Below are 25990 nucleotides of genomic sequence, written 5' to 3'. Positions count from 1 at the left end.
TGAGCCACAGCGCCGCTTCTGGCTTTTTCTGTGTATGTGGTGCTGAGGAATCGAACCCAGGGCTTCATGCGTGCTAGGCAAGCACTCTACCACCAAGATACATTCCCAGCCCCGCCCCACCGCTTTGTTTTTGAAAGTCATAGAGTTTGAACTCAGGGCCTGGGTGCTGTCCCTGAGCTCTTTTTTTTTTTTTTTGGCCAGTCCTGGGGCTTGGACTCAGGGCCTGAGCACTGTCCCTGGCTTCTTTTTGCTCAAGGCTAGCACTCTGCCACTTGAGCCACAGCGCCACTTCTGGCCATTTTCTGTATATGTGGTGCTGGGGAATCAAACCCAGGGCCTCATGTATACGAGGCAAGCGCTCTTGCCACTAGGCCATATCCCCAGCCCCCTTTTTTTTTTTGGTCTGAGCTCTTTTGCACAAGGCTAGAGCTCTACTGCTTTGAGCCACAGCACCACATCTAGATTTTCGGGTGCTTCATTGGAGATGAGAGTCTCTTGGAGGGGCTTGGAATATAGCCTAGTGGTAAAATGCTCGCCTCCTATACATGAAGCCCTGGGTTCGATTCCTCAGCACCACATATTCAGAAAAAACCATAAGTGGCGCTGTGGCTCAAGTGGCAGAGTGCTAGCCTTGAGCAAAAAGAAGCCAGGGACAGTGCTCAGGCCCTGAGTCCAAGGCCCAGGACTGGCAACAGAAACAAAACCAAACAAAGAGTTTCTTGGACTTTCCTACCCAGGCTGGTTTTGAACCTTGATCTCCATATCACAGCCTCTGGAGTAGCTAGGACTATAGGCCTGAGCCACTGGTGCTGTACTCAGTTAATCTCCGTAGGCAGAAAATTCCTAGGAACTTGCACTGAGGAAGCTTTCCACAGGGAGGACAGCTCTCAGTGGGGAGATGGATCTGTCTCAGTGCTCTGGAACTGCTATAATGAGGCACCATAAACCAGATGATTAGCACTTACTTCTCACGTTACTGGGCTGAGAGGAAGATGGAAGCAAGGCTTTGGAAAGGGCTTCCTTCCTGGTTTCACGCGGTTTCCCCTTGGTGGAGAGGGTTGGCTTGCTTCTCTGGCCTCCCTGCACGCTGTTCATAAAGGCTCCACCCTCAAGACCTAATTACTTCTCCAAACACCTTCAGGCTGAGAGTAGCACGAATTTCATAAGGCTGAAAATACTTACCAATACTCCTTTACAGCATAAAAGCACAAACAAAAAGAAATGCCCTGGAAAGAATGCTGGGGTAGCGCACCCGTGGCTCAGGCCTGTCGTCCTAGCTACTCCGGAGGATGAGATACGGGGATCAAAGTTCGAAGCCAGCCTGGGCAGGAAAGTCCGGGAAACTCCTATCCCCTACAAAGCACCAGAACACACACACACACACACACACACACACACACACACACACACACACACACACACACAGTGGTGCTGCAGCTCAAAGTGGTAGAGTGCTAGCCTTAAGGGAAAAAGAGCTCAGGGATAGTTCCCAGGCTCTGAGTTCAAGTCCCACCACTGACAGAAAAAAAGAATGATGATTTGGGACTCTGGCGTCCCGGTGCAGGGCTGGGCTTTGGTACTGGCTCCTTGATACCCCTGGTTTCAGGTGAGTGACTTTATCTTCCGGAGCCCACCCCTGTCCGGGCTGACGGGAGGGAGATGAGTCAGTTGGGGGGCCGCCTCTGGAGCTGACTGGGGAGGATCTGTAGTGGGAAGCCGGGGGGACTCCACGCTCTTGCGTGACAGGTGTCCTGCCTGGGAGACGACTGGAGAGGGGGAGTTGGGTGGAGGCGGCCCTCCATAGTAGTCTGCGGGCAAGGCGATGACTAATTCAATGAAACAAGCTCACCTCGTGTGAGGACCTTGTGGGTGATGAGCCATTATCATAAATCTCCAGCTTCCTGTAGCATCTGTTTGTTTTTATGGCTTGCCTCGCGCCAGAATAGTACAGCTTCGCACCTTATATTTATTTATAAAGCTCTTTTCAGTTCAAAAAGCGTTTTCATAGCCAGGCACGGCGGCTCACAGACAGAGAGTCTGTGACACTCTTTTATTTTCTGGGCAGTCCCGGTGACTGAATTCAGGCCCTGGGCGCTGTCCCTGAGTTCTCGCTCAAGGCTAGCGCTCTGCCACTCGAGCCACAGCGCCACTTCCATTTCCCGGTGGTTACCTGGAGATCAAAGTCTAACGGTGGGGCTGGGGATATAGCCTAGTGGCAAGAGTGCCTGCCTTGGATACAAGAGGCCCTAGGTTCGATTCCCCAGCACCACATATACAGAAAACGGCCAGAAGCGGGGCTGTGGCTCAAGTGGTAGAGTGCTAGCCTTGAGCAAAAAGAAGCCAGGGACAGTGCTCAGGCCCTGAGTCTAAGGCCCAGGACTGGCCGAAAAAAAAAAAAAAAGTCTAACGGACTTCCCTGCCTGGGCCGGCTTTGAACCGCAATCCTCAGTGCTCAGCCTCCTGAGTAGCTAGGATTATAGGTGTGAGTCCCCAGCCCCCGGCATGTGAGATTCTCATCTCCACTAAACACGAAAAAAGCCCCAAGTGGGGCTGGGAAGTTGGCTTAGCGGTAGAGTGCTGGCCTGGCATGCATGAAGCCCCGGGTTTGATTCCTCGGCACCACATACACAGAAAAAGACAGAAGTGGTGCCGTGGTTCATGTGGTAGAGCGCTAGCCTTGAGCACAGAGAGGCTCAAGGACAGAGCCCAGGCCCTGAGTTCAAGCCCCGGGCCAGAAGTGGAGTTGTGGCTCAAGTGGCAGAGAAGTAAACCTTGGGCAAAAGAGGTCAGGGACAGCACCCAGACCCTGAGTTCAATCCCCAGGACCATCATACTCACGCAACATGTACACGCACACGCACGCACGCACACACGCACACGGCCTTCCTGTACCAGATTTTCCCAGGGTACGTACACGCCGACGTTGGTGAAGGGGGTCTCCGTGTCCCCCCCTCTTTGGGATCACGGGCCTCGGGGCTCTTCATCCTCTGTGGGAAAGAAAGGGAAGCGGCCGCAAAGCACGAGGGCAGCGCGCCAAGCCCCTTGCTGAAGCCCCCCTTGAAAGGACAGGTCCCCGCCATCCCAGGGGACCACGCGGAGCTCGTCACGGGCAGGAGAAGAAGGGGCACGAGGAGGTTTGCTCGTGGGGCCATGGTTCCCACGGGAGAGGGAGCTACATGGCGTCCGCCCCTCATCCAGGTGGCAGCTTGTCTCTCTGGGGGTAAAGGGGGAGTGGTAGGTAGTGAGTGGGGGGATCTGGGGGGCTGGTGGGAGGAGCTGGGGACCTGAGGCTGGGGAAGTGCTCACACCCCCGACCTTGGCGTGCTGGGCTTGAGTGCATTGGGTTTATTGAATCATTCTTTCCCGTTCTTTCCACCGCAGGCTGACCCTGAGGTCTGCAGGCTTGAGTGGCAGCCCAAGACGGGGCTCGCAGGGAGGGGCTCCTTCCACCTGCGCTCCCCAAACACACCCCAACTCGTGCAGACCCAGTGCTCCGGCCTGAGGCGCTGAGCTGGGCTGCGTGGACCTGGGGCCCCTCTGGCTTCCAGAAGCCGTGGTGAGTGGAACTGAGCCGTAATTCACACCGTGTTCTTCATGTGGCACGGCGCATCTGCAGCTGGGGAGGAGGAGGAGGAGGAGGAGGAGGAGGAGGAGGAGGAGGAGGAGGAGGAGGAGGAGGAGCTGCTCAGCCTTCCCCTGCCGCTCTGAGCCAGGAGAAAGGGAGGGGTCAGAATAGCAGGTCTGTCTTGTTAGTCTGTGCCTAGCAGGGCTGCACATCCCTCCTCCCAGATGGGGCGGAGAAGCTTCTGTTTGTGTTTTCTGTGTGCCAGCCCTGGGGCTTGAACTCAGGGCCTGGGTGCTGCCCCGTGAGCCCTTCAGCTCAAGGCTAGCGCTCTAGAGCCAGGGGATGACATTTAGGAAGAACTAAAAAGGAGAGAACTGAGCACTGGATTCGAGTTCACTTCTAATCCTCCTGCAGAGACATGAGCAAGCCAGGGAGATGAGGGGCTTGGGACCTGAAGCCCAGGGAGGAGCCTGAAAAGGAAAAAAGAAGAAAGATCTCGAAAAAGACTGACGCTCCAGTGGGGCACAGGCGGCTCTCCTAGCTACTCAGGAGGCTGAGGTCTGACTGAGGATCACAGTTCAAAGCCAGCCCAGGGGGGCTGGGAATATGGCCTAGTGGCAAGAGTGCTTGCCTCACATACAGGAAGCCCTGGGTTCGATTCCCCAGCACCACATATACAGAAAATGGCTAGAAGTGGCGCTGCGGCTCAAGTGGCAGAGTGCTAGCCTTGAGCAAAAAGAAGCCAGGGGCAGTGCTCAGGCCCTGAGTCCAAGGCCCAGGACTGGCCAAAAAAAAAAAAAAAAAAAAAAAGCCAGCCCAGGGAGGAAAAGCCATGAGATTCTTATCTCTAATTAATCACAGAAAAATCCGGGAGAGGCGCTGTGGCTCAAGCGGTAGAATGCTAGCCTTGAGCACCTGGGAGAGCGCCCAGGCCCTGAGTTCAAGGTGCAGGCCTGACCAAAACAGACCGACCCTTCAGTACTTTGGGGACTATGTTGAACTTCAGTGCTTTGGGGACTATGTTGAACTTCAGTGCTTTGGGGACTATGTTGAGATCGTGCAGTCAGCTCTGGACTTTTAGACTGCTTATTTGAATGAGGTCTTGAGTGTATGTTTGGGCTGGACTGGAACTTGATCCTACTATTCACACTTCTTACACACCTGGGATGATAGGCAGGCGTCACTGTGACCAGCTTGTATGAGTTGAGATGGGGTACGATGAACTTTTGGCCTGTACCTTGTACTTCTCTCTTTTTTTTTTTTTTTGACCAGTCCTGTGCCTTGGACTCAGGGCCTGAGCACTGTCCCTGGCTTCTTCCCGCTCAAGGCTAGCACTCTGCCACTTGAGCCACAGCGCCACTTCTGGCCGTTTTCTGTATATGTGGTGCTGGGGAATCGAACCTAGGGCCTCGTGTATCCGAGGCATGCACTCTTGCCACTAGGCTATATCCCCAGCCCCTTGTACTTCTCTCTTGATCTCTGTTTTATGAGTATCACAGGAATGAGTTCACTATGCCCAGCTTGTTGTTCTTATTTCCTTTTTTTTTTTTTTTTGCCAGTCCTGGGCCTTGGACTCAGGGCCTGAGCACTGTCCCTGGCTTCTTTTTGCTCAAGGCTAGCACTCTGCCACTTGAGCCACAGCGCTACTTCTGGCCAGTTTCTATATATGTGGTGCTGGGGGATTGAACCCAGGGCTTCCTGTATGGGAGGCAAACACTCCACCACTAGGCCACATTCCCAGCCCTCTTTCTTTCTTTCTTTCTTTCTTTTTTTTTGACATCATGTAGTCCATGGCCTAAACTCACAATCCTCCTGCCTCAGCCTCCCAAGCGCTAGGATTTTGTTTTCTGTGCCAGTCCTGGGGCTTGAACACAGGGCCTGAGCACTCACTGTCCCTGAGGTTTTCTGCTCAAGGCTTGCACTCTACCACTTGAGCCACGGTCTACATCTGGCTTTTTTTTGGGGGGTGGGGGGTGATAAATCGGAGCTAGGAGTCTCATGGACTTTCCTGCCTGAGCTGGCTTTGAACCACGATCCTCAGATCTCAGCCTCCTGAATAACCGGATTCCAGGTGTGAGCCACCAAGGTGCCAGCAATCGCTAATGTTTTCAACAGACTCCTGTGCTCGTTTTCTTTTACTGTGTTTTCCTTAGAGCAATAAAAAGCGTTGGCAATATGGAAAAAGTGCTGCCAATCTGAAGCCCGGGGCGGGGGGGGGGGGGGGACTCGTTCTCCCCCAGCTGCAGGCTGACCGGCCACGTAGGTGTGTAAGGTGCGACCTGGGGCATGGGTGCACGCCTGCCTGTGTGTGTGTGTGTGCACGCGCGTGTGTGCACGTGCTTGTGCATGCCTGACTCCTTCCTTCCCCTCTTCCAGTGGTTTCCTTGGTGGTTAAGACCAATCCATTGTTTCTTCACTCTTGCAACTTGTCCCATCCCTCCCTCCCTCCCTCCCTCCCTCCCTCCCTCCCTCCCTCCCTCCCTCCCTCCCTCCCTCCCTCCCTCCCTCCGTCAGCCCAGAAACCCAGAGGGCCAGGCCAGGAGGAAGCCCTTGTGGGTTGTTTTCCCCTAGCTCCTGCTCCAGGCCGGGCACCCAGGGAAAGGTCAGCCCGCCGGCTCGCCTCATCCCCAGCCTGGCCCCGCCCTGCCGTCACCATGACAACAGCTGGGCCACCCTCGTCCTTTGCCCCCTCAATTCAACACATTGGGTCCCAGGCTCTGTTCTCAGAAAAAGAAACACAACCCCAAACCAAAACAAACAAACAAAAAATCCCGCCCCATTCTGCTAGGGCTTCCGCAGCTAACAGGATCTCTGGAAAGAGGGGCAGACAGACAGACAGACAGACAGACAGGAAAATGGATCTCCCGACAGAGCCAAAGGGAGCGAAGCCTCCTGGAGGCCCAGAGAACGCGGGAGAAAGTGACAGCCCAGAGCCACGCAGGACGAAGCCGCAGGAAGCGTGAGGGAGACAAAGGCAGGCCCAGAGAACCCCGCATGGCTGGTGAGAGAACCCCAGCAAGAAGGACGAGAGGACGGGGACCAGGGAGGGGTGGGGGAAGCCAGACCCAAGCACACACACACACATGCACACGCACACGCGCACACACATATGCACACCCCCCCCTTTACCCTAGAGCAGCCCTTGATGGCCCTTCACCCCCAACTTCATCCTAAGTTCCTTAAACCTTAGCCTCACGTTTCTTGGAGTCAAAAACGGGCCTCAGAACAGAGAAGGAAGGGTTAAAAAAGAAAAGAAAACAAGGAGCCTGTGCGACCCTGAGTGTGTCAGGGGCCTCTTCCTCCTTCCCGTTCCCGGCTTGCTGAATAAACGGATGAAGACATGAATAACAGGAATAATGAATGTGAGCACAAGCGAGGAGGAAGCTCTTGGAGGTAATTAACATAAAAGAGAGAGAAGACAGCTGGACAGGCAGTTAGAACCCCAGAAGAATGCATGCGGGGCTCGGGGAGCGAGGGAGGGAAGAAGAGAGAGATGTTCAGAGTGCTCCCTCTCTCCCTCCCTCCCTCCCTCCCTCCCTCTGTCTTTGCTGGTCCTGGGGCTTGAATTCAGGGTCTGGGTGCTGTCCGGGAGCTTTTTTTGCTCAAGGCCAGTGCTCTACCACTTGGAGCCACAGCTCCATTTCTGGTGATTGATTTTTTCTTTTTCCTGGTTCTTCATTGGAGAGAAGAGTCTCACAGACTTTCCTGCCCTGGTTGGCTTTGAACCGCCGTCTTCAGATCTCAGCCTCCTGAGTGGCTAGGATTAGAGGAGTGAGCCTCCTGCGTTGTGTTCTTAACTCTTTATTTCCTGTTTTTCTGGACCAGTTTCTCTAACCTTGCCTCTCTCCCACCCCCATTCCCAGTGACCTAGGGCGCTCACGTCTCCATCCAGATTCCCAGAGCCCCTGAGCCCCTGTCCCTACACTGCTTTCCATCCCCCTACCCCCCACCCCCACCCCCGTTGCCAGTCCTGGGGCCTGAACGCAGAGTGAACTCTTGCTCAAGGCCAGTGCTCAGAGACTGGCTTTGAACTGCAGATCCTCAGATCTCAGCCACAGGTGCCCAGCTAGCTTTGCATTTCGTTTTGTTTTTTTCAGTCCTGGGGCTTGGACTCAGGGCCTGAGCACTGTCCCTGGCTTCTTTTTGCTCAAGGCTAGCACTCTGCCACTTGAGCCACAGCGCCACTTCCGGCTTTTTTCTATATATGTGGTGCTGGGGAATCGAACCCAGGGCTTCATGTAGACGAGGCGAGCGCGCTACCACCAGGCCATGTTCCCAGCCCTAGCTTTGCATGTTGAAGGGAGTCTCAGCCGTTTCCCGTGGCTGGGGCGGTGATGGGGGGGGGGGGCACTCCAAGGGTGCAGAAGTGGCTGCAGGACGTCTTCCGGAGGCCAGGCCTGCCAGGGAGGGGCGCGCTTGGCAACAGCTGGCGGGAGGCTTGTTGACCCGCCGTGCCCACGTCCGGAGCCTATTTCTGGAGCAGTTAGAAGATAGAAGCTGTGTCACTCCCGCCCTGACCTTGCCAAGCACGGGTGCCCAGCGCAGGCGCGGGAAGCACAGTGGCAGGCAGCTAGCTTATCGCTCTGGCTCCAACCCAACCTCCTCGGGGCATGGCCTGGTCATTGCTGCTTTGCTTCTGTTGCTAATTACACTTTGCTGGTCCTGTGGCTTAGCACTAAATATGTGCTCTCGCACTGAGGATACAAAGAAGGAAGAAAGTGAAGGGTGAGGCCGGGGTGGGCGGCTCACGCCTGCAATCCCAGCTCCTCAGGAGGCGGAGATCTGAGGAATGAGGTTCAAAGCCAGCCAGGGCAGGAACGTCCCTGAGACTAATCTCCAGTTAACTACCAGAAAACCGGAAGTGGTGCTGTGGCTTAGCCTTGAGCAAGAGAGCGCGCAGGGAGTGCCCAGGCCCTTTGTTCAAGTCCCACGGCTGACTGAAAAGAAAATGAACTTACAAATTTCACTGCTTTTGTGTTGTTACCAGGGCTTGAACTCAGGACCTGGGAACTGTTCCTCAGTGTTTTCACTCAAGACTGGTATTCTGCTGTTTGAGCAACAGCTCCATTTCTCGCCTTTTGACTATTAACTGAAGAGTCTCTGACTTTTCTGCCCAGTCTGCCTCCAAACTGAGATCCTCGGGTCTCAGCTTCTTGAGTAGCTAGGGTGACAGGCATGAGCCACCGGCCCCTCACTAATGTCACTGCTTTGAGCAAGTCCTTACTGGAGTTTGAGTGTTTACGGTCAACGGAAACAGATCAGCATTTGGGGTAAATAAAATTGTTCCTGCAGTGGGGCCGATTACTGAAAGGGAAGTGGGCGCGAAGGCAGCCCCCCGAGGCCTGGCTCCTCCTCAATCTACACTAACAAAGCTCTGGGAGCTAAAGCAGTTCTTTTTCTTTTGTTGGTGATGGGGCTTGAACTCAGGGAGCCGGGCACTACCCCTGAGCTTTTGTGCGGACGGCGAGTGCTCTACTATTTGGAGACATCGCTCTACTTGGTGGTTAAACTGAAGATGAGTCTCACGGGCTTTCCTGCCCGGGCTGGCTTTGACCTCACGCCTCAGATCTCAGCCTCCTGAGGCGCGAGGATTACAGGTGCGAGCCATCATATTTGATTCTGGTAAATGAGGGTTCATCTTTTATAGAGTAACCATGCTGTAACTTCTAAGTCAACTTGAGAGATCCCAGCAGCAAGCCACTGGGTTCCCTCCTGTGAACACTAATTTCCCTTTCTGTGTGTGTGCCAGTCCTGGGGCTTGAACTCAGGGCCTGGGTGTTGTCTTTGAGCCTTTTTTGCTCAAGGCTAGTGTTCTTCCACTTGAGTCGGCTTTTTTTTTTTTTTTTTTTGGCCAGTCCTGGGCCTTGGACTCAGGGCCTGAGCACTGCCCCTGGCTTCTTCCCGCTCAAGGCTAGCACTCTGCCACTTGAGCCACAGCGCCGCTTCTGGCCGTTTTCTGTATATGTGGTGCTGGGGAATCGAACCTAGGGCCTCGTGTAACCGAGGCAGGCACTCTTGCCACTAGGCTATATCCCCAGCCCCTTGAGTCGGCTTTTTGATGGTGAATTGAGAGAAGCGTCTCATAGGCTTTCCTGCCATCCTCAGATTTTTTTTTTTTTCCCTCCCGAGTAGCTAGGATTACAGGCAGGCATGAACCACCAGCAATCGGAAAGGAAAGTTTTTATAGAGACAACATGCACTTTAAATGTTTATTTGAGCAAGAATGCAATAAACAAGAAGAAAGTACAGCTGTAGCCAGGAAAGATCGGTGGCACCGGCCAGGAGTGTCAAACACGGAACCATAGTTACAAGTCTAATGTGGTACAGGGGGAAGGTAGGGGGAGGGGGAAGGGGGTGAAGCCATGCACGAAAGCAAAAATATCTACAGAGATTCAAACACCTACATCTTCACACTTCTTTCGCTCATTTTCTCCTCAGGGAACAAAACAGACATGGGAAGACCCCAGCTCCCGAGAGCTCTTCTTCTCACTGCGCGTCTGGCAGAGATCTGTGCGCGGGCTGGGCTCGGGGGGGCTCATTTCGCTTCCCACGGCCCCACTCACGACGGACTTGGAGAGGACAGGCCTGGGACGGAGGCCTGAGCACCCAGAGGAGGCAAGGAGAGGATCTGGCTCCTTTAACTTAGGTCCAGGCCTCTGGGTCTGCGGGCACCATCCGCCCTGGTGTCGGTCGGATCCCCGGCACCCCTCCATCCCCTGCCCAGGCAGGCGAGCGGGAGCACAGAGAGAGGCGCTGGGCCCGTCCGTCCATCGAGACAGCGCCCATGCCAGCCCCGAGCAAGTCCTTAGAGAAGGGGCGGCTGTTTGCTTTGTGGGGGGGGAGTTTGAGCTCGTTCCCTCCTGGGATTTCTCTTTGCTGTGGCTGTTGCCACCACCAAATTCTCCTCGCTTCCCTCTGGACCCCAGAGGGCTGCGCCGGCCGGGCTGCGTGAGTGATTTACTGCTCTGCCGCTGCTGGCCTGTCTTCGATGGTGGCTGGCTTCTCCACCTGAGGCTCGGGAGGGATCAGGTACTGCACCTCCTCGGTGCTGATGGCCACTTTATCTGGCTGCAGCCACCTCTTGAAGTGTTCCAAGGTGCTAGGAGAGAGCGGAAGGGGAGGGCGGCTGTATCAGATCGCAGTGCATTGCTTAAATGAGAGCTCGGCGCACGCCGGTCCTGCCGGCCTGCCTGCCTGCCTGCCTGCCTGCCTGCCTGCCTGCCTGCCTGCCTGCCGGCCTGCCTGCCTGCCTGCCTGCCTGCCTGCCTGCCCACCTCCAGTTTCTCCGACACTGTTTTTTTCTCTGGCTGCTAATATGGGAAGAATGGCATCCTGGCATCTTCTGACAGCTGTGTGTCTTGGCAACTCCCAGGCATAATTTACCCCCTAGCGGGCACCCTGCAAACACAGAGCCTCTGAAGGCTTGATGAGAAGAGCTGGAGAGCTGAGGCTGAGGCTTTTTCTCCCTCACAACTGAAGATCAGGAGAGAAACCATCAAGAAGAAACACTCCAATAGATACCAAATTATTATCAAGGCAGAAACCTGAGCATCTTCAAATCTCTCACACCTAACGAAGCTGGAGGTTCAATGCTATCTAGCACTTTATTGGAATGCAGTGGGTTTTGTGTTTGTGGGAGGGTTATTGTTCCCACAGCAAGTCCCCAAAACAGAAGCATCTAAGCACCAAACATTCCCACCGGGGAATGGTTCTTTTTTTTTTTTTTTTGGCCAGTCCTGGGCCTTGGACTCAGGGCCTGAGCACTGTCCCTGGCTTCTTCCCGCTCAAGGCTAGCACTCTGCCACTTGAGCCACAGCACTGCTTCTGGCCGTTTTCTGTATATGTGGTGCTGGGGAATCGAACCTAGGGCCTCGTGTATCCGAGGCAGGCACTCTTGCCACTAGGCTATATCCCCAGCCCCAGGAATGGTTCTTTTTGCTTGCCGGTGCAGAGTGGGAAAGGGTGATTGGCAGATTTGTGGCCCACCCCCACCCCATCCTAAGGGTCTTAAATCTTGGAAATACACTAAAACAAGCCTGGTGCCTGTGGCTCACACCTATAGTCCTAGCTACTCAGGAGGATGAGAATGGAGGATGGTGGTTTGAAGCCAGAGCAGGCAGCAAAGTCCATGAGACGCTCACTTCCAATTAACCACCCCAAAACCAGAAGTGGAACTGTGGCTCAAAGTGACAGAGTGCTAGTTTTGAGCAGAAAAGCTGAGGGACAATGCCCAAGCCCTGAGTTCAAAACCAAAAAAAGAAACACAAAGCAACAAAAAGAAGGAAGGAAGGAAAGAAAGAAAGAGAAAGAAAGAAAGAGAGAAAGAAAGAAAGAAGGAAGGAAGGAAGGAAGGAAGGAAAGAAAGAAAGAAAGAAAGAAAGAAAGAAAGAAAGAAAGAAAGAAAGAAAGAGAAAGAAAAGAAGAGAAGCAGGAACCAGTGGGGGAATCAATTACCTCTCATCAGAATCAAGTCCATCCACAAAGAATTCCGATGCTAGCTTCTCCTGGAGGAACCGATCCCAGCACTCCTTCTTGGCTTGGGCCAAGGTTCGAAGCATGTCTTTGGAAGTCACTTCTTCATTCAAGCCTTTGATTCTTCTCAATTTCTTCTCTAGCAGAAACAGAAAGAGAGCTTAGTACTGGGTGCTGGTGGCTCACACCTGTAATCCTGGATACTTAGGAGCCTAAGATCTGAGGCTCTCAGTTCAAAGCCAGCCCAGGCAGGAAAGTCTTGAGATGTTTATCTCTAATTAACTACCAGAAAATTGGAAGTGGCGCTGTGGCTCAAAGTGGTAGAGTGCTAGCCTTAAGCAAAAGAGCTCAGAGACCGTGCCTAGGCCCTGAGTTCAAGCCCCATGCCTGACAAAAAAAAACAAACAAACATATATAGAGAGAGAGAGAGCTTAGTAAGCAAGGGAGTATGAAATAAAGTGTTTGCCACAACTAAGATGCAAAGTAACAACCTAGTAATTCTCTCACTGCTGGGTACATCCACATTGCCCTGCCAGATTTTTTGTGTGTGTGGTATTGGGATTTGAACTTGGGGTTTTGTGCTTGGTAGGCAAGTATTTTACTACTTGAGCCACACCACAGTCTTAAAAGACCCAACCCTTTTTTTTTTTGGGTGCTGGGGCTTGAACTCAGGGCCTGGGCATTGTGCCTGAGCACTTTTGCTCAACGCTAGCACTCTGCCACATGAGCCAAAGCTCCACTTCTGGCTTTTTGATAGTTTATTGGAGATAAGATTCTGCAGACTATCTTGCCTGGGCTGGCTTTGAACTGCAATCCTCAGATCTCAGCTTCCTAAGTAGCTAAGATTACAGGTGTGGGTCACTGGTGTCCAGACAGGAGCCCATTTTTTTTGGCCAGTCCTGGGGCTTGGACTCAGGGCCTGAGCACTGTCCCTGGCTTCTTTTTGCTCAAGGCTAGCACTCTGCCACTTGAGCCACAGCGCCCCTTCTGGCCGTTTTCTGTATATGTGGTGCTGGGGAATCGAACCCAAGGCCTCATGAATATGAGGCCGGCACTCTAGCCACTAGGCCATATCCCCAGCCCCAGGGGCCCATTTTTTTAAGGGCAAACAAAAGGAGATTGAACATACTTTTTTTTCCCCCTTCAAAACACGCTGTGTTGTATGGGATAAAGGTTTAGTCCCAGAAGAAGGAAAAGCCATAGGTTCTCATAAATAAATGAACGGCGTGTTTCCTTTGAAATCGCAGACGCCCAGCGGGTATCCCTCTGAGGAATGCTGTTTTTCCTGGCTTGACATGTGTATACTATCATCTTTTTTTCAAGTCCTTGAGACCAATGTCTCTGAGGGGTCAATGCTTTTTCCTGTGACAGCAACATGAAGTGCTTTCCAAGCCCCATGAGAAAGAATCAGAGAACGTGACGAGCAACCTATGCTACCTCAGACACTGAAATCGACTGGAGGAGACCTTTAAGTATCTAGGGTTACATGTCTTGAGTCATGGACACCTAGCTGTGTGTGTGTGTGTGTGTACGTATGTGTGTGTACACGCACGTATAAGTACCAGTCCTGGGGAGTGAACTCAGGGCCTGGGCGCTGTCTCTGAGCTCTTTTGCTCAAGGCAAGGACTCTACCACTGGAACCACAGCTCCACTTCTGGCATTTTCCTGGTTACTGGAGGTGAGAGTCTCAAGGACTTTGCTACCCAAGGCTGGCTCTGAATCTCTAAATTCAGATCTCAGTCTCCCGAGCAGCTAGGATTACAGGTGTGGGACACCGGCTCCCCACTAGCTTCTCACTTAACAAAGCAAAACAAAACAAAACAGTGAGTGGACTGGGGGTGCAGTTCAAATGGTGGGTTGTCTGCCTAGCAGTTGAGACCCCTGAATTCTAGTACACCAAAAAGAAGGAGAGGAGGAAATAAAATAAAAACGAGAATGCAAGCTACCTCACTTACCTAGAGATGCTAAATACACTTCTGAATCCTGCAAGGGAGCCCAGGGCTTTACGGCTGGCTGGGCTTCAAAGCCTGACGTCTGCCTCCATTCTTCGCCTGTAGGGCAGGAATCCACAAAGGAGTCAGAGAAGGCATTGGCGGCCTCATCGTCCTGAGCGGGGTCCGGCAGACAGGAGCAGATCTCCGCCCAGAGATCCCTGCCAGATCTTGGGGCTGCAGGAGAGTCTACGTTTTCAAACATTTTCATTTGGAATCCGAGCTGGAAAACACAAGTTCAAGTCAGTAAGGGCCAGCTTTGAGGACACGAGATTACGTGTGTGCTACTCCTGTTAGTTTATCCACTGAAAAAAGGAAACAGGCTTTTAATAAGTTTCTTTTAACAAAACTTAAAAAAACAAATCTTCTGAACTGGATCATGCCTGTAATCCTAGCTACTCAGGAGGCTGAGATCTGAGGATCATGGTTCAAAGCCAGTGGGGGCAGGAAAATACATAATAAGCCACAAGTGCAGCTGTGGCTCAAGTGGTAGAGCACTAGCTTTGGGCACAAAGGCTGAGGGACAGCGCCCAGACTCTGTGCTCAAGCTCTAGGATGTGAACTGGGAAAAAAAAAAAAAAGCTCACAGAGAGAGAGCCTAGGCCTTGAGCTCTGAGTTCAATCCTAAATTCAAGCTTTTTCTAAATGAAGTGGGACTCGTGTCTCATGTTCCGGGGGAGCATTGAAGGCTGGGCTCCTGGCTCTGCACTGCTGTGGTTCTCATAATGAAGTTGGTCTTTGTATGTGCAATCTGTACAAGTGCAGAAAAAAAATATAAACCTTGTAGGAATAGGCTTTCTAAGCTCCCTGGGGTCCCCAGAACATGGGATGCCACTTGGCAGGGAGGAAGCACAGGAGAGCTACTGTTTAATGGATACAGAGTTTCCATTTAGGAAGATGAAGATCTGAGGATAGATGGTTCTAGTTACAGGATAATGTGCTACTGGACAGTGCACACAAAATGGTTGATAAGGTAAAATCTTACATCTTGTACTTTTTTCCCCCACAGTACCACTTCCTGCTTTTTCTGTGATTAATTGGAGAGGAGTCCCACACTTTCCTGCCTGGGTTGGCTTTGAACCCTGATCCTCTGGTGCCTGGCTATATCTTGTATTTTTTTTCCCAGTCCTGGGACTTGAACTAAGGTCGTGAGCACTGTCTCTGAGCTTCTTTTGCTCAAGGTTAGCACTCTACCACTTGAGCCACAGCACCACTTCTGGCTTTTTCTGTATATGTGGTGCTGAGGAATGGAACCCAGGGCTTCATGCGTGCTAGGCAAGCACTCTGCCACTAAGCCACGTTCCCAAGCATCATTGTGTATATTTTAACACAATCATTTTTCAGGATTGCAATGGCCTGCAGATGAACAATGTGCTCAGGTGTGTTTTTACTCCCATGTGTGTGGTGGGGGGAGGGTTCCTGGAGTTTGAATAATTCAGGAAATTGTTCTCATGCTTGCTAGGCAGATGCTCTACCACCTGAGCCGTACCTCCAGCCCCTTTTGCTTTCGTCATTTTTTGCATGAGGTCTCTTACGTTTGTGCCCGGGCTGCCCTGGACTGTGATCCTCCTGTTTGTGCTTCCTGCCTAGCAGCTAGGAGACGTGGGCACCCGCACCACCATGCCCAGCTTTTGTTGGTTGGGACACACAAAGAGAATATGAAGGACTGTGCACAGAAGAGGATGGAAGGGCAGGCTCAGAGCCGGACTGCCATAATCACAGCTGTATTCCACTAAGGAAAGAGACTCAGAAGGTCCACTTGGCCTTCTCCTTTCTGTCATCCTGCCTGTCTCGTGACAGTGCCCACTCAAGCAGGAACCACTTCACTAGACATACATCAGGGGAGGCCTCTTTACATGGGTCTAACATGACGTTGTACCTCACCATGCTGTAACTTTGTTGACAAGGAAGGCCTGCTTCTCTTTCTTATCAAGGAAAGAGTTCTGGAGGATGAGGAGGGGCAGGCCAACAAAAGGACAGTTTTCTTTTATACTGTAAAATGTGAAAATGTAACTGTTAGCTCTTTTAGTTCAAAGTATGCTCCCTTTCTCCTTCCCTCTAGACGCCTTGTGTTATTATAAAAGGCAAAAAACACCCCAACAAGATGTAGAATATGGGGCTGGGAATATGGCCTAGTGGCAAGAGTGCTTGCCTCGTATACATGAGGCCCTGGGTTCGATTCCTCAGCACCACATATACAGAAAATGGCCAGAAGTGGCGCTGTGGCTCAAGTGGCAGAGTGCTAGCCTTGAGCAAAAAAGAAGCCAGGGACAGTGCTCAGGCCCTGAGTCCAAGGCCCAGGACTGGCCAAGAAAAAAAAAAAAAGATCTAGAATATAGCTAAGTATGTACAACTAGCTGAATTTTTCTCTAAAGATTTTTAAAATGCAACCACTCTTACCCAATTAAACTCTGAACACACACAGCAGACCTTGTACAGTCCCATGCACTGGAAGGTTGTGCGAGTATACTTCTTGGTAAAATGTGTCTGCCAGAGTGTAATGTGTTAGAGCTCACTGTGTGTATCAGCTGGGCTTTTATCTCGTGACGTGTATGTGCGTGCACGCGCGCGTGTGCATGCATATGCATGCTTACTGAGGCTTGAACTTAGGGATTCTGCGTGCTCTTGCTTGGCTTTATTTGCTCAAGGCTAGTGACCTACCACTTGAACCAGGCTTCTGCTTCTAGATTTTTGCTTGTTAACCGGAGATAAGAGTCTCACCAACCTTCCTACCTAGGATGGCTTCAAACTCCAGATTCTGAGATCTCACCTTCCTGAGCAGCTACAATTACAGGTGCGAGCCGACAGGGCTTAGCTATAGATAGGTAGGTCTTTTCATCAATTTAGAGATGAAGAGCTAGGTGCCAGTGGCTCACGCCTGTAATCTTGGCTACTCAGGAGACTTAGGCCTGAGGAAGACGGTTCAAAGCCAGCCTGAGCAGATAAGTTGAGACCCTTTTGTTTCTTATTTGCCAGTCCCAGGGCATGAACTCAGAGCCTGGGCACTGTTCCTGAGCTGCTTTTGATCAAAGCTAGCCCTCTACCACTTGAGCCACAGTGCCACATTCAGCTCTTTCTGTTTATGTGGTACTGAGGTACTGAGCCCAGGGCTTCATGCAGGCTAGGCAAGAACTCGACCTCTTAAGTACATTCCGGGGCCCAGTTGTGAGACTCTCATCTCCAAGTAACCACCACCAGAAGGCTAGAAGTGGCAGAACAGCGCCCAGGCTCTGAGTTCAAGCCCCATGAGTGACAAAAATAAGGAATAAAAATACAAATGAAGAAGCTGAGCCCGGTGATGCATGCCTGTAATCGCAGCACGCAAAAGGGCGAGTCAACACCGGCCTAGACTACACAATAGGACCCTCCCTCAAAAGAAAAAGAGGAGGAGACACCGAGGCTCAGATTGTAGCTTGCTCAAGATGACTCGGTACTGGGACTCTGCTTGTTTGGGAGACATACTGAAAGCAGCCCAAGCAGGGGCGGGTGGGGAGGGCGACCCGCACTCCCCGGGGGGCTGTCGGAGCCGCCTGACAGGGCGACCCCTGCTTTCCGGAAGGGAGCTAGAAACCAGGAGGACTGCCCAGGGAGGGCGCGCCCTCGGAGATCCAGGGGCGACCCGAGGTCAGCCAGGGCGAGGAGGCGCCCAAGCCGGAGGGCGGCTCACGTCGCGGCCTCCCCGGGCCCCCGCGGACCCGAACCCCGAGCCTTCCGAACACGCCCGCCCCCCCCCCCCCCACCACCACCAGGGCGTCCCGGACGGACGCGCGCGTCCGGACGCGGGGGCCGGCGAGGCGGGGCGAGTCCGGTCCCTGACGGGGTCGGTGGTCCTCTGGGGTCAGTCTAGAGGAAGACTGCGAAACGCGGGGCTCCCCGGGCCCCGCTCACCTACCGCCACGGCCGCCCGCGCGCCGCCCGCCAACGCTCCGCTCACGTCCGGACCGGGCCGTCCGGAAGCGGCCGGAGGGGCGGTGTCGCCGGATGACGGAGCCGGGAGCCCTCCAATGACGGCGCGGCCACGTGACGCGCCGCGCGCTGATTGGCCAACCCGGAGGCGGACGCGCGCCGCGGCGGGGGAGGGGCAGGGGTGGGGCTGCGGTTGCCGGGGAAACGCCTTCCTCTCCCACGGGAGGGGGTTGGTTCCAGCCCTTAGCCTGCTGGTCCAGGGTGGAGGACCTTTGGTTCTTCTTTATTCCATTCTTCTTTTTTGCTGGTCCTGGGCCTCGAACCCCGAGCTTGGGCGCTGCTCCTCATATCCTGTGGCGTCAGGCGGCCTCTGGCTTCCAATGCCATCCTCAGGTCTTCGCCTTCTGAGCAGTGAGGCTTGCAGGCCTGAGCCACCAGCGCCGGGCTCAAGGTTTGGCTTGTTTTTTTCCTCTCTCTCTCTATATATATCTATCTATCTATATCTATATACATATATATCATATATATTAATTTAATTCTCTTAACTTTGTTCTGGGACCAGCTGGTCCCAATGTATAAGAATCCGTGGTACTGTGAGAGTGAAGAAAGAGGCAGACACAGATCCAGGATTTCAGAGAACGAGGACAGGAGCAAGCTCCTCATTGGCAACATGCGACTTAGGGCAGGAAAAAGGGAGTCTTACATTATGGTTGGAACAAAAATGACTGCAATACAGATGGTTTATCTTAAGTTTACATCAAGGATATCAGGCACACACACCTGGGCCTTGGTAGTGCCAACATCCATTTGCAAAGCCCTCTAATCAAATCACTCTAATGCTTTTGTTCATCTGTAGTATACTGAGAAACTTGTGCTGAAAAAAAAAAAAACAAGCTTGGGGCAATCATCGCAGTTATGGTTTATGCCTGTAATCCTGGTTCTCAGAAGGATAAGATCCCTAGTTTTGAGGGTCGAAGCCAGCCCAAGCAGGAAAGTCCATGAGGCTCTTATCTCCAGTTAACCAAAAAACTGTAAGTGGAGCTGTGGCTCAAGTGTAGGATGCTAACATTGAATAAAAAAGCTAAGGAAGGTAAAAGCAAAGCTAAGTCCTGAGTTTAAGACCCAGTGCCATCAGGAGTGAGCCGTCAGTGCTGGACATACCGTTCTTTTAAGTATACAATAGGCCCTGGGAGCATAGTTCAAGAGCCCTGCTTAGCAATGTACAATCAATTAATAAGTGAACGTAAACAACGGGACTGGGGTGTGTAGCTCAGTGGTAGAGAGCTTGATGCCCTGGGAACTGCAGCATGACAAAAAAATAATTATGTGAAATACATAACGTAATTTTTATTTTCTGCAAATATTAGTAATTTTCATTCGGATTGGATTTTTTGTGTTTAGTTTTAAATAGATGTTTTTTTTTTTTTTTTTGCATTTTCCTTTTTTCTCTCTTTTCTTTCTATATTTTTAAACTCAGGGTCTGGGCAATGTTCGTGAGCTTCTCCCCCCCCCCCCCCCCCACCAAGGCTTAGCGCTCTACCTCTTGAGCCACAGCCCCACTGCCAGCTTTTGGCTGGTTGATTGGAGATGGGGGTCTCTCAAGGTTTCCTGCCCGGGCTGGCTCTGAACTTCGATCCTCAGATCTCCGCCTCCCGAGTAGTTAGGATTACAGGGAGCCCCCAGTGCCTGCTCAAGCATTTTTCTTCAGACCCAAAGAACTCTCGGCATGTCTATGTGGAATGTATACGACCGTCTCCGGCGGTGTCTTTGACACAGAAGCGTCCTAAAGATTTCTTTAATGAAATAGCGTCGGTTCTCCCTTCTCGAAGGGGCCTTGTCACTTTCAGTGGCAGTCGTTGATCCAACTCATTGAACTCCAAAGGGCGTCCTCATTCAGGTTCCCCGCAGATTCCCGCCACGGCGTTGCGCCTCGCTGATTGGCTGCTGTCGGGTGACGCCATCAGGCCGCGACTCCGGAGCTGCTGTGGCGCGCCTGCGCAGTGATGCGGCCGGGTCTGCGCTCCTGGCTGGGGATTCCGGTGCCGTGGCGGTGGCGCCCGCCGATCCTCAGCTTTTCCTGGACGCGGAGCGCGGGTGGGAAGCCGATGGCGGGAACGCTGTCCCCGGGAGCGGAGGCCGTCGACGGGCTGCGGACTGTAGCTCAGCACAACGGAGTGGCGGGCTGCGACGCGGGGGACCGGGAGCCGGCGGGTGAGGTGGCGCAGCCGGCCCGGGACCTGGCCGAGCGGGCTCCGGCCCCGGCCCCGACCCCGGCCGCCGACCCCGGCAAGCGCAAGAAGCGGCGGGGCGGTGCTGGGGAGCGCGTGGTGCCGCCCCCGAAGAAGCGGCGGACGGGGGTCAGCTTTGGCGACGAGCACTTCGCCGAGACCAGCTACTACTTCGAGGGCGGCCTGCGCAAGGTGCGGCCCTACTACTTTGACTTCCGGACCTACTGTAAAGGCCGCTGGGTGGGCCGCAGCCTGCAGCACGTCTTCAGCACCGAGTTCCGAGCCCAGCCGCTGGCCTACTACGAAGCCGCCATCCGGGCGGGCCGCCTGCACCTCAACGAGGAGCCAGTACGGGACCTGGACATCGTGCTCAAGGTGGAGTTCCTTGGGACAGAAGCCCAAGCCACCAAGGAAAAGTGTGTGTGTGTGTGTGTGTGTGTGTGTGTGTGTGTGTGTGTGTATCTCCATCTCCCTCCTGCCCCCGACTTTATGCTAGTCATAGGGATTTCAGTTTTGGTATTGAGAAGCGTTCTCGTTTTCACCTTCAACCTTGAGTAAACTGCCCCTCGCCCCCCATCTCGGTGAGCAGACAGCTCGTGTGGGCGTCCCAGGTCAACCTGTTAGGCCGTCCCATCGAGGCAGCTTCTTGGTTTCCAAGTGACAGAAATGGAAATTCTCCAGTCCCTTGTATACACTGTCTTGTGACAAGGACATCGTTCAGTTTCTATCTGGCATCATAGGTCTCCGTGGTAGGGGCTGTCATTTGTGAGTTCTTCCTGTGATCAGGTACACTGGGAAGCGTTTTATTAAACTTGGATGTTTAATTCTAAGTGACAGCCTTGTGGGGCAGGTGTCACCAAGTCCATTTTAACTTACGAGGAAATTAAAGGAAGGTGAACCTCGCAGATGAGGCACCAGTGCCTCTTCCAAAGCTTGTGTTCTTGTAGTGATTACTTAAGCTGTTTGTCTTACAGCCTAATAGGTACTAAGAGTTTTGAAATGTCAGGGGTAGAGATTAGTATTGCCTGGCCAAGTGCTTTGACCCCTTCTTGATTTGCCTGCAGTCCTCAGATCTCAGTCTTTTGAATAGCTAGAATTACAGGTGTGAGCCCCTAGCATCTGGCTTGACCCTTTTAAAATTCCACCACATCTGAGAGGTGTCAGACACCTCTGTCAGTACACTCCAGTACCAGTGGAGAGAGGAAGTTGTTTCAGCATTTGAGGATCTCCTTTCTCATCTTGGTTTTGAAAAACATTGGTCTGGTCTATCCCTCCTTTTACAGATAAGGAAACTGAAGCCCAGACAAGTTAAGTGACTTGCCCAAGAGCATGTAGTGAGCTTGTGGCTGATCATGACGTAGAACTTAGACCTCTGGACTTAATGCTTGGTGGTGTGGTTTCAAAGTTTGAGTGCTGAATTGTGGAGGCTTTTCCTCCCAGAATTCACTTTTTTTTTCCCTCCTCTTTTTTACAGATACAGGGAACTCAGAGCCTCCCACTTGCTCACATTGCTTGGCTGGCTTCTACCACTTGAGCCATGCCTTCAGGCTGTATTTAAAAAATATGACTACAGGGGTTGGGGATATGGCCTAGTGGCAAAGAGTGCTTGCCTTGCATACATGAAGCCCTGGGTTTGATTCCCCAGCACCACATATACAGAAAATGGCCAGAAGTGGCGCTGTGGCTCAAGTGGCAGAGTGCTAGCCTTGAGCAAAAAGAAGCCAGGGACAGTGCTCAGGCCCTGAGTCCAAAGCCCCAGGACTGGCCAAAAAAAAAAAAAAAAGACTACATTGTAGGAGTTATACAACTTAGTAACTACCCCCCCCCAAATCCATAATCTCACCACCCAAAGATAATTATTACTGTTGTGTGCTTTTTGAAAGACTGTTACCTGCCTCTGTGTGTGTGTGTGTGTGTGTGTGTGTGTGTGTATGTGTATATTTATAAACTGAGATCACACCGACATGGCTATTTGTACTTAAGGAGGTACTCTGACCCTTCTGTCAGTCACTAAGGAGCTGGGACCCTGGGGGTGGCTGGACTGTCACAGACTGTGGTGAACCCCCTGGCTGACTGGTTACCTGTGTGTTTGGTAGGACAATGATTTCTTGCGGAACACAGTGCACAGGCATGAGCCACCGGTCACGGCAGAGCCTATTCGCCTGCTAGCTGAGAACGAGGATGTGGTGGTTGTAGACAAGCCTTCCTCCATTCCTGTTCACCCCTGTGGCCGCTTCCGACACAACACGGTCATCTTCATCCTAGGCAAGGAGCACCAGCTGAAGGAGCTGCGCCCACTGCACCGGCTCGACCGCCTTACCTCAGGTGTGCTCATGTTCGCCAAGACGGCCGTTGTCTCTGAGAGGATTCATGAGCAGGTTCGGGACCGGCAGGTGAGCCAGGATTTTGTCCTCTACATGCCACTTCCGGGGCTCTGCACAGGCGTTCTACTTTCATGAAGATAGACACCTAAAGTGCCAAAGACAGGTTATCTTGTATGTTTCAAAAGATCTTCAGAGCCAGTTGCTGGTGGCTCATGCATGAAATCCTAGTTCCTTGAGATCTAGAGGATCACAGTTGGAGGCCAGCCTGGACATACATGCTAGTCCTCTGCTCAGCCAGTGGCTGGCTATGGTGGCAGGCACTCCTCATTCGAGCTACAATGGGAATCACAAAGTAGGTGGATCGCGATCCAAGTGAGAGAGCCTAGGCAAGAAGGGAGACCCTTTCTCAAAATCCATTGTAAAAGCAGGCTGGAGGCATTGCTGGATCTTAGAGTACCCACCTAACAAGCTTGAAATTCTGACTTCACACCAAGTATGGTAGGGGAAAAAAAAATTAGAGGTGGCATCGATTGCTTCATTTGGTTGTTTGCTGTTTTTTTGCTGGCAGGCTGACAAAGGTTTTTAAATTTTTGAGGAGAGACTGTTAGGTGGGAAGATTCTGGATAAAGTTGGCTTATATTAGAAGAACTTCCTGGTAGTGAATTTGGTCTCGAGACTTATGGAGTGTAGCCAGACTTAGAACCAAACACAGTAGAGCCAAATTTACCGAATGCTGTTAGCACAGTCCTATGAGGTAACTGGTTTAACCATCTCACGTTTTCTAGGTGAGTTAGTGGGATCACAAAACTTCAAGAGGGGGCTGTAGATTTGAGTCTTCTCTGTGGTTGATGTTGTTCGGATCTCATGAGTTGAAGCTCTGTGCTGGCTCTCGCCCTCTTTGTGCAGCTGGAGAAGGAATATGTGTGCCGAGTGGAAGGAGAGTTTGCCGCTGAGGAGGTGACTTGCCGGGAACCGATCTTGGTGGTGTCCTACAAGGTGGGCGTGTGCCGTGTAGACCCCCAGGGCAAGCCCTGTGAGACCGTGTTCCAGAGGCTGAGCTACAATGGACACTCAAGTGTGGTAAGGTGCCGGCCTCTCACAGGCCGGACCCACCAGATCCGCGTCCACCTCCAGTTCCTGGGCCACCCCATTCTCAATGACCCCATTTACAACTCGTCTGCCTGGGGTCCCTCCCGAGGCCGAGGAGGCCACATTCCCAAGACGGATGAGGAGCTGCTCCGGGACCTGGTTGCAGAGCACCAAGCCAAACAGAGCCTGGAAGTGCTAGATCTCTGTGAGGGTGATCTGTCTGCAGGACCCTCAGACTCTATAGCCCCCACCTCAGTGCTGGCCCAGGACCACCCAGAAGAGATGGCTACAGCTGCCCAGAAGGTAGATGGAGTCGTTGAGGCAGCCCCTGCGTTAGATCTAGACCCACCGGGGAAGGCATCAGAAACAGGTGATCTGAATAAAGAGACAGACTCACTGTGTGCGGAGTGCCGGATGGTGCGACAGGATCCATTGCCCCAAGATCTTGTGATGTTCCTGCACGCCCTCCGCTATAAAGGGCCGGACTTCGAGTATGTTTCACCCATGCCACCCTGGGCACAGGACGACTGGCGAGGAGACTGAGCATTTGCTGCTCGGGTTGCGCCAGGGGCTTTGGGGCAGGCGCTGACTCCAGGCCGGTACTCAGGGTTTCTGTGAGTGAGGCTGGGCTCTGAAGAAGTCCTCAAACTTGCCTTCCTCTTCCACCTAGAATCTGCGATTTTTTTTGTTTTTTTTAAATATATCCCTTTTGTACCACTTCTGTATCTCATTTTCAAATGTGTATGTGTTTGTGCAGTAGCTGGGTGTAACAGTGTGCAGCTGTCTTCCCAGCTATGAGAGAAGCCTAAAAAGGAGCACGTGTATCACCAACCCAGCTTGTGTGTTAAATGGGGTTCTCTCTAGCCTTTTGCCCCAGTTGGCCTTGAACCGCCATCATTCTGACTTCTACTTCCTGAGTAGAATTGGGGTTTCCACAAATCTTCTAGGTATTTTGGCTTTGTGTGTGTGTGCAGGCACATGTAGGTGTTGGTACTGGCACATGACCTCAGGGCTTCTCTCTCTTTTCTTATTTTGGAGCACTCAAGAGCCATTAGCCTGGCACCGGTGCCTTAAGCCTGTAATCCTAGCTACTCAGGAGCATGAGATTTGAGGATCACAGTTCAAAGCCAGCCCAGGCAGGAAAGTCCATGAGACTTTTACTTGCAGTGAACCACCAGAAAGCCAGAAGTGGCCCTGTGGTTCAAGTGGTAGAGCGCTAGCCTTGAGCTGAAGAGCTTGGGGACAGCGCTCAGGCCCTGAGTCCAAGCCCCATGGCCAACCAAAAAAAAAGCTCCTAGCTTTTGCTTTCAGGCACCTTAAGCCTGCATGGTCTCACAGACACTGAGTAGGTAGCGAGCAGGAGCGGTGTGGGCGGTAGGGCAGGTAGGGTGGCTGGGCCTCCCGTGCTCCTCCCAGGGCCCCCATGGCGGACAGTGACCCACCACGTGCACGCTCTTTTCAGCGCTACAATGCAGAGACTCCTCTCTGCTGGACTTCTCTCAAGGGGCACATATGATGAGATATCCAAACTACAAGGGGACTGCTGACGGCGGGACACAATTCTGCTGGGAAGTGCTGGTACCCACAAAACGAGCCATTTAAAAGTAAGCTTGAAGCTGCCGAGTAGAGGCAGGAGAGGGGCAATGTGAGAACATACTGTCCTCTCCCTTCTGGAAATAAAGGTATATTCTAGAGATAAGGCAAGAGGAGATACTCAGAAGGGAGAGGAGCTGGACACTGGTGGCTCACGCTTGCGATCCTGGCTACTCAGAAGACTGAGACCGGAGGATCACAGTGTGAAGCCAGCCTGGGCAGGAAACTCCATGAGACCCTTACGTCCAATTAAGCACCAAAAATGTCAGAAGTAGAGCTGTGTCTTAAGTGGTGGAGCACCAGCCCTGAGCAAAACAGCTTAAGGATGGTGCCCAGGCCCTGAGTTAAGAAGAACATGATTGTAGGACTAGTTGACCATTAGCTCCCAGCTAATGGCAATGACCGCGGCTCACTGTCAGTATTGAAGCCTGAATGTGGCTCAGTTCTAAAGTACAAGGAATGGAAAGAGCCCGGGGAATGCACAATTCTCAGCTTCTTGCGAATACTGTTTCCATCCCATGAGCCAGCCAGCTTCCCTTACACTGAGACCATTTGTAACTCAGGATCCCTGAGCTCTGGTGCTCAGTAAAACTCAGACGTTTAGCAGACATTTAAGCTAGTCTCTGGCTCTATTGGGTAAGCAAATGATCCGCCCAAGTTAACCAAGCATCCGAGATGTGCCCCGGAACTTACAGAGCGCATGGTGAGGTTAACCTGTGTATAAGCTGTCACACTGAAATGATCCTTACTGAAAAGTCAGAAATGTTCTGAACCGGAAGATGAGGCACAGAAGAAAAAGATGCCAAGGGGCTGGGGATATGG

The 25990-nt window shown here is 52.5% G+C and overlaps 2 protein-coding genes and 1 long non-coding RNA gene across 4 annotated transcripts; 1 reads left to right on the top strand and 2 right to left on the bottom strand.

The window, feature by feature from the left end:
• Positions 1 to 5463: 5463 nt before the first annotated feature.
• Positions 5464 to 19696, bottom strand: LOC125340781. The gene is made up of 3 exons (XR_007208818.1): positions 19564 to 19696; positions 18205 to 18212; positions 5464 to 5473 (listed from the first exon to the last, which is right to left on the bottom strand). It is a non-coding gene; the product is annotated as an uncharacterized LOC125340781 (long non-coding RNA).
• Ccdc32 (coiled-coil domain containing 32) lies at positions 9761 to 17976 on the bottom strand. 2 transcript variants are annotated; one of them, XM_048332605.1, is made up of 4 exons: positions 17921 to 17976; positions 13993 to 14251; positions 12020 to 12176; positions 9761 to 10664 (listed from the first exon to the last, which is right to left on the bottom strand). In XM_048332605.1, exons 2-4 carry the CDS (start codon positions 14237 to 14239, stop codon positions 10523 to 10525), a joined length of 546 nt encoding a protein of 181 aa, XP_048188562.1. In that variant the 5' UTR covers positions 14240 to 14251; positions 17921 to 17976; the 3' UTR covers positions 9761 to 10522. The 2 variants fall into 2 exon arrangements, with proteins under 2 accessions (XP_048188562.1, XP_048188563.1); XM_048332606.1 differs by having other exon boundaries at positions 17917 to 17939.
• A 241-nt stretch (positions 19697 to 19937) lies between the features above and the next one.
• Positions 19938 to 24651, top strand: Rpusd2 (RNA pseudouridine synthase domain containing 2). Its single transcript, XM_048332604.1, has 3 exons — positions 19938 to 20537; positions 22259 to 22555; positions 23393 to 24651. Exons 1-3 carry the CDS (start codon positions 19938 to 19940, stop codon positions 24116 to 24118), a joined length of 1623 nt encoding a protein of 540 aa, XP_048188561.1. The 3' UTR covers positions 24119 to 24651.
• Positions 24652 to 25990: the final 1339 nt, after the last annotated feature.

Source organism: Perognathus longimembris, chromosome 23 (genome assembly GCF_023159225.1).
Source record: "Perognathus longimembris pacificus isolate PPM17 chromosome 23, ASM2315922v1, whole genome shotgun sequence".
Classification (NCBI taxonomy): Eukaryota; Metazoa; Chordata; class Mammalia; order Rodentia; family Heteromyidae; genus Perognathus; species Perognathus longimembris.
Note: the sequence above shows the minus strand (reverse complement) of the source record. Positions and strands in the feature narration are given on the sequence as shown.

Excerpts from the sequence above, each read along its gene's own strand:
- Ccdc32 (XM_048332605.1), bottom strand. The coding sequence starts at position 14,239 with ATGAAAATGTTTGAAAACGTAGACTCTCCTGCAGCCCCAAGATCTGGC. Across the intron at positions 12,177-13,992 it reads AGTGTATTTAGCATCTCTAG|AGAAGAAATTGAGAAGAATC; the intron begins GTAAGTGAGGTA and ends TGTTTCTGCTAG. Across the intron at positions 10,665-12,019 it reads GGACTTGATTCTGATGAGAG|CACCTTGGAACACTTCAAGA; the intron begins GTAATTGATTCC and ends GCTCTCTCCTAG.
- Rpusd2 (XM_048332604.1), top strand. The coding sequence starts at position 19,938 with ATGCGGCCGGGTCTGCGCTCCTGGCTGGGGATTCCGGTGCCGTGGCGG. Across the intron at positions 20,538-22,258 it reads ACCTGGACATCGTGCTCAAG|GACAATGATTTCTTGCGGAA; the intron begins GTGGAGTTCCTT and ends TGTGTTTGGTAG. Across the intron at positions 22,556-23,392 it reads AGCAGGTTCGGGACCGGCAG|CTGGAGAAGGAATATGTGTG; the intron begins GTGAGCCAGGAT and ends CTCTTTGTGCAG.